The sequence below is a fragment of the Pseudopodoces humilis genome, chromosome 8 (assembly GCF_049639895.1).
Source record: "Pseudopodoces humilis isolate 2021_Gansu_Grassland_sample_001 chromosome 8, ASM4963989v1, whole genome shotgun sequence".
NCBI lineage: Eukaryota > Metazoa > Chordata > Aves > Passeriformes > Paridae > Pseudopodoces > Pseudopodoces humilis.
Genome location: NC_142207.1, coordinates 14,043,957 through 14,056,063, shown reverse-complemented (window position 1 = coordinate 14,056,063; position 12,107 = coordinate 14,043,957). Strand labels below are relative to the sequence as shown.

General features: G+C 35.1%; 1 protein-coding gene across 2 annotated transcripts in view; it reads left to right on the top strand.

Moving 5' to 3' along the window:
- MAP3K2 (mitogen-activated protein kinase kinase kinase 2) overlaps positions 1–12,107 on the top strand; it is a 51,316-nt gene that overhangs the window by 20,423 nt on the left and 18,786 nt on the right. For both annotated transcript variants that reach the window (XM_014249439.2, XM_005519683.3), the window contains exons 4-10: positions 1,525–1,565; positions 4,035–4,134; positions 5,939–6,052; positions 6,665–6,764; positions 7,690–7,820; positions 9,875–9,954; positions 11,851–11,918. In XM_014249439.2, coding sequence (XP_014104914.1) covers positions 1,525–1,565; positions 4,035–4,134; positions 5,939–6,052; positions 6,665–6,764; positions 7,690–7,820; positions 9,875–9,954; positions 11,851–11,918 — 634 coding nt within the window. The remainder of the gene's footprint in view (positions 1–1,524; positions 1,566–4,034; positions 4,135–5,938; positions 6,053–6,664; positions 6,765–7,689; positions 7,821–9,874; positions 9,955–11,850; positions 11,919–12,107) is intronic.

Genomic DNA, 12,107 nt, shown 5'->3' with positions numbered 1-12,107 from the left:
TGCCAGACCAGTGAGCATACCAGAATGAGCTATTAGTCTCCCACGTGTGCTGCCATTTTCTTTGTTCATATTCTTATACTAGCAGCAAAATGAAATGGTGTCATTTCAGAACAGATCATAGTGTATGCTTAAATAAATAAATTGAAGATTATAGAGGTATTTACACCATATGTAAAGTTATTTTATATTTGTTATTGTTATTATATTGAAACTATACTATTTTAAAATACCAAGGAATAATTTTATAGGTTTAGTAGATTACCCAGTTGTCACCTGTATCATACTAAAGAATGTCAGTACAGCAGCAGTAATATGCTTAAACTCTTTCACTACATCCTTGGCCTCAATTTCTTGTTCACGTGCTGGAAATAAGAGTTCTTTACACTGCATTTTTTTTTTTCTGTAGATACTGAACCCAAATAGAAAAGTAGTAAATACTTAGTTGATAGGTTTGAGCTACTATATGGAGATATTAGGAGAGGATGTAGACTTCTTCCCAAATTGAGTTAACTGTATGTTTATTTGATTTGATTGTTAATTTCCAGTTCAATAAACTTCAGTTTGTGCTTATTTTAACCTTTTAAAAATCAAAATATTTGGGTATATTTGACTCTTAAACTGTCAAAACGGAATGTCTACATAATTTTGTGCTTTAAAAGTTGTGCGAGTTCAGTGTGTAACACAGTGGTGCTTTGCTACTGTCATGAAACTCACTTCTAAGCTGTGACTTTAGACACTGTGCTAACATGCACATATAATCTAAAATTATTTAAGTATGTTTAGAAAGTTAAAAAAAATGTTTATCACTGTTTCAGTTTGTGGATTTGAAAGTCATCTTTTGAAAGTCAGTTCTTTTGGAAGATGAAGCACTGCTACTTGGATAAACTTTGTGGTTGAATGCATTATTGTTTTTCCTGCAATAGTTGCTAATACAATTGGATTCTTAAATTAAGATTTTGCAAAGCAATATTATTTCCATGTAACTACAAATTTATACAGAGATGGTTATTGAGAAACGTACTGCATGACTGCTGGCTTAACTACATGTGTGGGTTTCTATGGTAATGCTTACGAAACAAGATATGTTTCTTAGACCTGGAACATTCAGCTGCGACGTGTACTTACAAACACGTTATTGGTAGCTAAATCTATCTGCCTATTCAGGATAGAGAATTCTTTGGTAACCAATTCCACATTAAATTTGAAGTCATAAATCTATTACAGTATTAATGTGTATTGATAGAAAATATCTTTATTTACAGAAGCATTCATTGTGCTTCAGAATAAGTTTCTGTATTTTGTATTTTAACACTTCAAGTTATTTTTAACACTTGTTTTTTAACTCTTTAAGCCTCTATCATGTACCTCAGCAGATAGCTTGTTAAAATACTTGATATATTGGAAAGGACAGAAAATTAATATGGAACTTCGTTCTAGTGTAGGAGTATTGAATGGGAGTTAATTGGCTTCATCAAAAGAGGAAATAACAAACTAATAGTGGTTCCTTTATCTCTTTTCTTACAGAATGATGTTAGAGTCAAATTTGAACATCGAGGTGAAAAAAGGTAAGGAGACAGTCTTGTTTCTTTGTTTATAGAATTTTGTTGTGCTCTTGTTGTAAAGTTTCAAATTAATGGTTTGAAGTGCTTTGGATCTCTAAGTTTTTTTTTTATTTGAGCTTAAATTTAGTTTTTATATGAACACAATTTAAAGAGAATTAACTATTAATGTGGGTTCTAAGTATGCATAAACACCTAAATGTTATACTGTAACTACATCCAATGTAGTATCCTTCATTTGGTTACACTTTATATAGATATTTGTAGCTATGAATAATTACTTATGTTTTTAAAATAGATCCCAAGTTTGAATAGATCAGAAAATAAGTTTTTGTCCTTCATTGTGTGTGTAATAAATGTGTGATAATTTATTGTTAATGTAATACCCAGTGGAAGAGGTTGGATTGTTCACACTTCAGGGGTGCCAGTCTGACAACTGTAAGAGGAAAATGTATTAGATTGTTTTCATTTAATCAGTTACTTTTATTTACATTTTGTTTATGAGAGGTGGATGATGCACCTGCTTAAAGTATGCAAACATCTGTCTATATAATCTCTTTTCTGGTGGCTGTTCAAAAGCTTTTGCAGAATTTGATATATAATTCCATGCAGAACCAGTTTGTTGACAATTTATTTTGTCTGTCTCTTTCTGAAAGTATCAAATTTCATTCTACCTACAGAGAAATTATTATAGAATAAGATCTTTGAAAATACTTACGGAAAAAGGAAGTAATATCCTGGGCATGCTATTTCTCAAGAGAAATAGTAAATTGTTTAAGTAAAATTAGCTTCATTAAAACCTGTACTAGTTCTGGGCAGCCCTTAGTGTCAAGTGCAACAGCTGTGTATCAACTGATTGTAGTATGTGCCCTCTCTTCACATGGAGCAGTAAAAAACCAGCATTCCCTAGGTATCAACATTCTTCAGCTTCTTCCTATCACTTCTCTGAACATCACATGTAAAACGGCATTAGTAATGGTTGAGTTCTCTAAGTAACTTGGAGGGAATAAGTCTTTTTGAAGGTTTTGAGAATTGAGGTCTCATCTACCTAACAATTTCTTGTGAAGTAAGAGGAAGCATGAATTTAAAACAGAGAAATGTTTACTTTCTTCCAGTTTGCACAGAGGTGCATTTTGCAGGTCATCATATTTTACTTTCACAGTGGACTAAGTTAACCAGTTCAATATTATTACAGGCATAAAGTGTGTGGAAAGATACCTTTCCCAAGTTTTTATGCTCATGGTCCTAGTTCTGTTATGAACTGTCCCAAGTGACTTCAGCCTGCTTGCCCAGGGGTACTGGGCAGCCTAGGCTCATTGCTCAGTGTAATACTTCTGTTTGCCTGAGCATGTAGCTCTAATAATGAAGTAAAGAAATCATGCAAGAAAAAAAAAGTTATGCAATGGCTTTCTCACTAGTTTTTAAAAAGGGAAGTGAAAAAGAGAAGTGATTCCAGACTTGCTTTCAGCGGTGAATGTGGCACTTTGTTCCAAGGACCGTGTAGTTGATGGGTAGAGTTGCAGGCTTGCTGCCCAAATTGTTAACTACAGCAAGAATTGGTGTTTGTTGGTTTTTGGGAGGGGTTGGTTTGTTTGGTTTTCTAGGGTGTTTTTTAAAAGACTTTATTTTTTTTAAGTAATTTTTAACTGGAAGTGGCCTTTCTAGCCTCATGTCAGTGAAAAAAAAATTGTCCCCCAAACCACTATACTACTAACTGAACTACTGATGAAAGGGACAGTTACCCTTTGCTAACTTTTCTACATCAGAGAATTTGAGTGCTCTTTCTTTTTTCAATGTGAATTGAATGTACAGTAATAGCTTTGTCGCTATTGAAAGCTCTTTTTTGTTTCATGGTGTTGTAGCTCAAAAGATAAAATGGTTTTCTATAGCAAAAGGTTAGTTATAGGCAGTTAGGGCTAACTGGTTTGATGGGACATTGAGTTAAAAGAAAATCTAAGTTGTTGACCTACAACTGCACCATTCTTACAGGAATACACTTGAAGCAGTTAGTGATGGACTGGGCAGTTTGAGTGTGTAGTTCATTATGGTAAAGATGGTGACATTTAGTTACCTTCCTCAGGTAAGATAGTCTTTTGGATTTCCAAAAAGTGGGGACTACAGGAGTAATTCCTTTCTGATGCTTATGCTTGTCAGGCTATGGTACTCCATTGTCTTAGTTTTCTCAAGTGGAAAAATGTAGAAGTATCTAAGAATTTCCCTCTGAAGTGGAGGCTTAAGCATTAAGTGTGTTAAGTAGTTACAATGAAATCTAATTCTTTATCTGATTATCCCTTGGAGATTTTTCACTACTTTCTTTTTTGAAAGTCTCAAAATATGGAGGACAGGGAGTAAAGTATAGCCTCTTAACAGTATTTTTAGTAATAAATTTAGTTCTGAGATAGTTCTTAAGTAATGAGTTGTCAGATTTTCATAAGTAACGGACAGAAATGCTTTATAACTTAAATTGTGTTTCAGGATCCTGCAATTACCAAGGCCTGTTAAACTTGAAGATCTTGCAGCTAAAGCTAAAGTTGCTTTTGGACAGACTATGGATTTACATTACAGCAATAATGAGGTAATACTCTGTGTCCTCTAAATTCTTGCCTTGGACATGGATCGTTTTAAGGCTGAAATTTGATCTTGTAAGAAGTGGGAACAACTTCTATGACCCAACTTACTCCTGTAACAAAACCCCAGATTCCAAATGTGTGTATATGTGTTTTCTCAAACATGTAGGTCTTGTCCAAGTTAGGATAGGCAGGAAATGCATGAAGTGTTTCTTGAGTAGTGTTATATCATAATGATGCCTCCAAATTGTTGAGGAATGGATAAATTGTCTTCCTGATCTACCACAGTCCTGTTGTGGGACCTTGGGAAATTCTTTACCTCTTTGAGCTTTGTCATGTTTGTAAACTTGAAATAGCATTTATCCTTTCTTGTAGATAATTTTCTTTAAGGATTAATCTTGTTAGATAATTGCTAGAATGCTGCATTTAGATAATGTGTAGATTGGAGAACTAGGCTTAACTGTTGCTTCTCTAAAGTATCTAGTTCCCTAAGATTTCTTGGTAACAGTGCCAGCACTGTCAAGCCACTTATGCCTGATAAATATTACTTCTGGCTTTCCTTTAGAAGAAGCCATGGAATTATTAATAGCAAACATATTTACAGATGCAGGATCCATTCTTAGGGGTTACATCTGGCTTTTGCCTTGAGTCAGCAAAGTGCCTGAAGGCTTGTTCATCTGCTTGGTTAAGCACAATGTAACTGCTGTATCTACCCTGCATCTTTGCAGAAGAAAATGCCAGTGATTGCTGTTTGTTGGTTACTCACTACCAGGCGCTTCTGTGAAACTGATCCTCAAAATTAAGAATTCCATCAGAAGGTTTTTGGCAGTTAGGAAGGTCAGATGAAATGGCCCTTCATAATGCTTTAGCCTCAACTCCTTCCACTGGTAGATTTTTAGGCATTTGAGTATGTTTCTGCTTATTACCTTCTGCACTAGTTTGCACTTCATCCCATCACCTGTCAGAAATGTGACGGTAATAATGTGTCACTAGCATTGAAAGTGCAATTTAACAAATAAGCATACTCTTCATTTTATCAAGATCTTCCTCAATCCTATCTTTTTTGTATAAAAGTACTTTATTTGGACTGGTGTTGTATTTGAGTATCATTGACTGAGTAGAACAGATTTAAAATAGTAGAATACATTTATTCTACAAGTAGAATAGATTTAAAAATCTGTATAGTTTTTGCTTTGTTATAAGAAGAAGCTGTAATTTACACTCCTGAAATACGAGCCAAATTTTAATTGTTATGGAATTCAGACCTCAGCTGCACATTAATGGCATAGTTTTCTGTTATAAAGATGCATTTATGTCAAGTTAATTGTAATTAATTAGATCCAGGTAAGATTCTAGTGAAGACTAGAGTTGTTGCCCGTGGATCACATCTTCCTTAACAAATGCTGGTTTTCAGTGGAGAAATTCTGTTAGTGATGCAACTTTAAACAAGTATATTTGTAATATTTGAAATACAAAAATCTGCCTTATTCTCTATGAAATAGGACTTTTGTTTATCCTACAGACTTGTGTTAATTTAGGCATTGATCCAGTTGCATCTGTCTTGCTGAAACTTTCAGATATTTAAGTCCTATATATTAAATGTTGGTTCTTGTGAAGACTTGTTCCACTTAAAAGAGGAATCTGAAGGAAGAGTTAAGGTTGATCTCCAGACTTTTTAATACTTACTTAGGGGATCATTTAATAAGGTTTATTTTCAAGTTATTTGCTATGAAAGGAAAGATTGTTGGTTTCTCTGCACGTGAATTTCTTGTGTCCTGTTTAAGACTTTTTTCCCCCGCCCCTTTTTTGTAGCTTGTAATTCCATTAACCACACAGGATGACCTGGACAAAGCTGTTGAGCTACTTGACCGTAGTGTACATATGAAGAGTCTCAAGATACTGCTTGTAATACATGGAAATACACAGGTATGAGTAGACATGATAAATATCTTTTACCTCGGTTTTCATAATGCATTATAATTTGTATCTTTTCTTAAAGATGGCATTTTATGAATTGAATATAATACTGATTGCTTCTTCATTTCACTTTAAGCATCCATTAGCATTTTGTTCTTACTCAGTTTTAACTCTTTCCTAGATCCTGTTCCTGTCTTTTTGTTTATCTACCCTACAGTGGTAGAAAAGTGAGCCTTAGTAGAATGTTACTAAAAAAGCATACAGAATTCAAATAATGGTAGTGATTTGAAACTGTTCTTTAAGTCATATGTGGGAAGTTCAATATTTGTTGCAGCAAAGACTAGTGGACTGTAGACTAAATGCTGAGATATTTTGGTATTATCTAACAAATCATGGCATTGATATTCATAGGATTTGTATACTGGTGCATATTGAAAATGAATTTTAAAGACTACAAGTGAGCTACTTAAATAGATGAATTCTGATGTAAATTGGCAAGCTACTTTTTTGACTGCTTAAAAAATGGAATGTACTGCACAAAACCTATCAAGTTCGTAAAGTGTTTTCATTGTCAGGAATGTAAAGTAATAACTGCAGGTTGTAATACTTACGCATTTTCAGTCTCCCAGTGTAAATAACGTGGAACCCTTGCCCTCACTGGAAGATTTAGATAATACAGTGTTTGGTGTGACAGACAGAAAAAGGCGACTGTCTGTAATAGGTAAGCTGCACATTTCAATAGCTTTAGTTGTAAAAATGTCTTTTGTAGTATTCTCTTAATGAAAATTTTGCTCTCAACACAGACTGTCTCTACAACTCATCAATGACTACTAGGGAATTTGCATTTGGGGGCGTGGATTTTGACTGTTGAGACAAAAGTGTTTTAAATATATGATACAGAAAATTATCAAAACCAGCTCACAAGTAAATAAGTGTATGTAGAGTTATTTCAGGGTAACCTAAAAAGCTGATGTTAGTACTCCCCTTTATTTTCTGATACAGGAGTGAGCTACTGAAAAATCTGCTTATATGGCAATATGTTTCCTTGCTCAGTTTAGAACCCCCATATTTTTTTACTTTGTGAGCATTTGTTTAAGATACTGATTTTGGGACTGGTATAACCTTTTTGCTTAATCATGTTTTAAAGTTGGGTGATGTTAACTTCCAAATTTAATTACGAAACTGTGGAGAGCTTAATGAATAATTTTCCAGACAATTTAATTAAATCATTATGCATTTATTATGAATACATGTATTTACGTTCTTGTAGATGTAATATTAAACAAAGAAATATTGAAATTCTCAAGAGCTGGAAAGGATTAGTTGACATGTGTAGAAGGGTTTGGGTTTTGATTTTATTCAAAAGAAGGAATTTACCCTGCTAGATGTGTGGGCATATTATATTTCTGTTCCTGTATAATGAAAATTCTCTTTAATGTCATTGAGACAACTCTGCCCCAAATTTATCATAATTTCTGGATTGCAGATTTTAAATGCTATACTTAAGTCTTGTATTGCATGGGCATTTGGGGGATTCCTCAAGCAAGAAGTGATCCAGGCAGGTTCAGTGCCTGTGAAGCATTTGAATAAAGCCCTTGAATTCTGGGTTGGTGGAGAGATTCTGACTGGTCCTTTTCTTTCAAAAGGTTCTAATACTCGTGATAGAAGTTCACCTCCCCCAGGATACATTCCAGATGAGCTGCATCAGGTGGCTCGAAATGGGTCCTTCACCAGTATCAACAGTGAGGGTGAATTCATTCCAGAAAGTATGGATCAGGTACATCTGTGATTATTGAAATTAAAGTTTTTGTTAAGTTTATTTATTAAATACTGCCATTCAAGAAGGATGTGGATTTATTAGAAAGAACAGCAAAAAATTTGATGATAAATCTATAAAACTTGATTGGTGACATAAGGTTGTAATAATTGTGCTGTTTAGTCTTGCAGAACCTGGTTGGTTTTTATCCTTTGTCTCTTCAATTTTTAAATATTCTGTCACAAGGAGAAAGAGAATATTCTTGATTGTCACAATAGTTGAGTGAGATAGTGATAGACACAAATAACAGCTGAGATGTCTACATTAGAAAGCACAAGCCCCTTTATTTTTACTGAAAATGATATGTAAGCAAGACCTGCTTTACAACTTTTCCAGGTAATTAAAAGGAGATTTTTAGAAAGAGTTTGGATCTGCCAGAATTATTTGGATTCAATTGATACTTAAGAGTTGGACTCAATGATCTTTGTGGGTTCTTTCCAACTCAGAATATTCTGTGATTCTGTGTGGTAGGTGCTGTGGTGGGGAAGAGGCAAAGGGATGGCGGTAGGCCTTGCATAAATAAGCTCTGAAATACTTTCCAAATTCACTTTTTTGGTATGTAAAGATCACAAATATATGTTATTTTTTTCTTCTTTTTCACCTGCATTAGTGTAGGATATCAACACACTAAGCAAAAATAAAAATCCTGCTCTCTGAATATAAAAAATTGCCCTTCAAAACAGCAGGGAAAGAAGCAGGAATGTAATTGTTTACAGAATTGGCAATGGAGAAAGAGATGTTTCAAGGAGGAAAGAAAAATAATGCTGCATACACAAATCAGTTCAAGTTGTTGTTGACATTGGCAGTGTATTTACAAATGGCAAGAGGCAATGGGTTTTATGAGCTGACTAAATGAGAGACAGATGATAAAATAAAGGCAAAGGGATAGTGCAACTTGTTGCACAATTTTAATGACTGAGCTGAGAATAGAGACTGAATCTCCTACTTTCCAGACCAGGGCTATTCATTATCATAGCCATGTGGTTAGATCCACTCCAGGTCTGGATTCATTCCAGTGAAATAGTTACTTTTGGCCTGGGCAAAGTAATTTCTGGTCACTGACTGGTCAGACAGATGGATGATCCCTGAAGCCTGGGATGTCCATTCACTCTTAAGTATTCCAGAAATATATAAACGGTCATGTATGCATAGCTGTGTGACCTGTCAGCAGGTTTAAATTAATGAATCTTAATTCCATAAGAAGCCAAGTTAGTTCAACCTAAGCAACCTCAGGGGCCAGTTTGGGGTAGTAGACTCACAAATTCTGTTCGCTCCCTCCCCACCCCCCTCCCACATTGTCGCATCACCTTGGCAAGTGTTGGCCATGCTGCCTTTATCTGTCACAGCCTGCCCAACAAAGACAAGAAGGGAATTTAGAGTGGAGGGTTTTGCTCTGCTCTGCTGTTGATCTGCCTGAGCACAGCTATTTGCACTCTGGCAGCAGACCCCATACTTGCTTTAAGAGATGAGGGGTTGGATAGAACCCATGGGCTGCCAGTTGGGCCATAGTGCATTGGGTTAGAGAGATAATCAATATGGTTCAGCATGAGACAAGAGGAATAAAAATGCTGAACCTGTAGTAAATGTTGTCTTCCCTAATGCAGAGTTCATTTAAGTGTTTTGAGTTTGTAGAGTGCAAACTCACTTTCTGGACACTATTTCTTTAGTAACTCCTTGATTGGTGTATGGCAAAGTATGTGCCCAGGACCTTTAAGAAGCAGCGCAGACCATAAAAATTGGAGGGATAACTGCTTAATTTACAGCAAAAGCCTGGTGTCCAATTCATAGAAAATAACAGATGTTATATAATATGCCAAAGCAGGCTTCATTTTAGGAAGGAGCTCATTTTAAGGTAACAGATGAGCTTTTCAGTCTGTTTTTACCAGTTCTTATCTGATTTGGATTTGTTTCTTATTAGCTGTTTTATAGCAAAACTCTTAACTATTTAGAAAAAAAAAAAATTGAAGAAAAACCCCCTTGAACTTGTTGATCTTCCTCTGTTTATTATTTATTAGATGCTGGATCCATTGTCTTTGAGCAGTCCTGAAAACTCTGGCTCAGGAAGTTGTCCCTCGCTTGACAGCCCGTTAGATGGGTAAAACTTATTTACATTAATTAATAAATTATCTTTATTAGCTTGGATAATGTCTCAGTTGTAAAATACAGCTCCTCTCGAGTGACAGTATTTCTTCCAGAAATTTCTTTGTAAGTTCTGAAATGTTTATAAAAACTTACTGAAACTTAATTGCTTACTAATACATAGAAAATTCTGTAGCGCTTTTTTTTTTCCTTCAATAATTTGTATTTAAACCACAAACGTTTAGGTTTAAGGTTGTAAAAAAATGTACTGAAGGTTTTTACTAAATGTTGCTAGGTCATTCATATGTGTAGTGTATATTGCTTGGCAGTGAGCCACTCCAATAAATTTACAGTTCTTAGGTACTGCTGAATGAAGTAGGCTTTCCTTTGCCAAAGCAGGGGGTACCCAATTCAAGAAGGAGGGTAGAATCGTTTAGAGGCTTCAACAGGCAATCCCATCCTTTCCTTTGCAATTACTGTCTGTTTCCTTTTTCCCTTGTTCCTGTTGCAAGCTTTGAACTTATTTTTCTTTATTAAAGCCCACCAGTCAGCAAGGGGCAGTGTGTGCTGTGGGGAGTCTTTTTGGATTGACCTCTTGTCAATCTTGAGGAGACTTGTGTTTTGAAGGGGTCACTGTCCACCAGCCAAGTCAAGTACAAACATATTCCTGTTTGGTTTATGGTGGTCAGGCAAATAACCTTGGGTTTAATATGCAGATTTGCTCTTTGTTTATTTCAAACTGCCAAACAAATAAAACTGCTAATTAAATACTTTATTTAATTGGTAGAATGGTGAAGAGTTGGAGGTCACTGTCGCATTTAATCAGAGCTGTATTACTCAGTAGTACTATTTCAGTTGATAATATGTGGTTTGAAGACACAAATAGATTTGGTCTAACAAATACAGTTTTGAGTTTAAAAAATCTGCATTTCACTAGCAAGAAGACAGTAGATGTGAAAAGTATTTTGTGGTTTTAGTGTGGTAGGTTATACATACACAGTGTTTAATGTGACTCCATAGAAAAAAAATTTACCTAACTGCCAAATCTAGGGTTTTGTGGGGTAAGAGTGGAAGAAGGGAAACAAAGCAAACTTAATGCAATTCATATTTCTTCTTCAAAACTTCTTTTGGTTGTTTTTATTTACTTAATTTGTCACCTCTACTTAGTTTGTTTTCCTTTTTTTTTTTTTTTTTTCCCATTTTAATATTTCCTACAAAGATGTAGGTTTTGTGTCTCCATTTAGCTTCTGTTACCCATTAGAGAAATTCTTACCAGAAAAAGGAGGACACTGTTTTGGTATGTTTATGGAAATAAACTGTTATCGATTGCTCTGACTGGCAATCCCATCCATTCCTTTTGGTGGCTGGGAGTTACATACCAACTGTAGGTAAGAAACAATGTGATCATGTAAGAACCAAGAAATTCTTCATCATTCTATAACTCAATAAAATCACTCTCTTAATCCTATGGCTTTCATGGAGAGAAGAGGAAATGTTTTTCCTCATTAAAAGGTTCTACATTTCTTTGGTTAAATTTCCTCAAGAGTTTCTGTAGTCTGTATAACTGATTTTGCCAGTCTGTAAACCTTTGTGTTTAGCCATAAAGGTGTTAAATATAACAGTGTTCCTTTGTGGCTGTACTTGTGATCATTCATGTTTTTACTAATATCATCGCTCATTAACAGTCTGTTGCTTTCTTACCTACATTAAGCTCAATAAGCAAGCTTTCCCATTGTTACTGATCCTCAGTTGTTACAGTTACCTACTAGAATTGAGTTTCAGAATTGGGTTCCGCGTTTGTAAACCAGTGCAGCAGCCTGTAAAAAAAACAGTGGCTTTTCATCAATAAGACGACAGTAAGCTTAAGTCTAGATTAACAGATTCCAGATTCTGTGTATTTTTACACTTCCAGGGACAACTATCCCAAGTCTCGGATGCCAAGAGCACAGAGCTATCCAGATAATCATCAGGAATTCTCAGGTAGGCAAAAATCACTGGAGACACACTAGCTTTCCAGAACTGCTCCTCTTGCAAATAACAGGACTAAGAATGGATTTTCACATTGGAGAAGTATTTTATTGCACTAACAGTATGGTAGAAGAAAGCAACACTAAACGCACACAGTGAAAGATAGCACGGAATTACAAGAAATTTCACATTTTTCCAGAT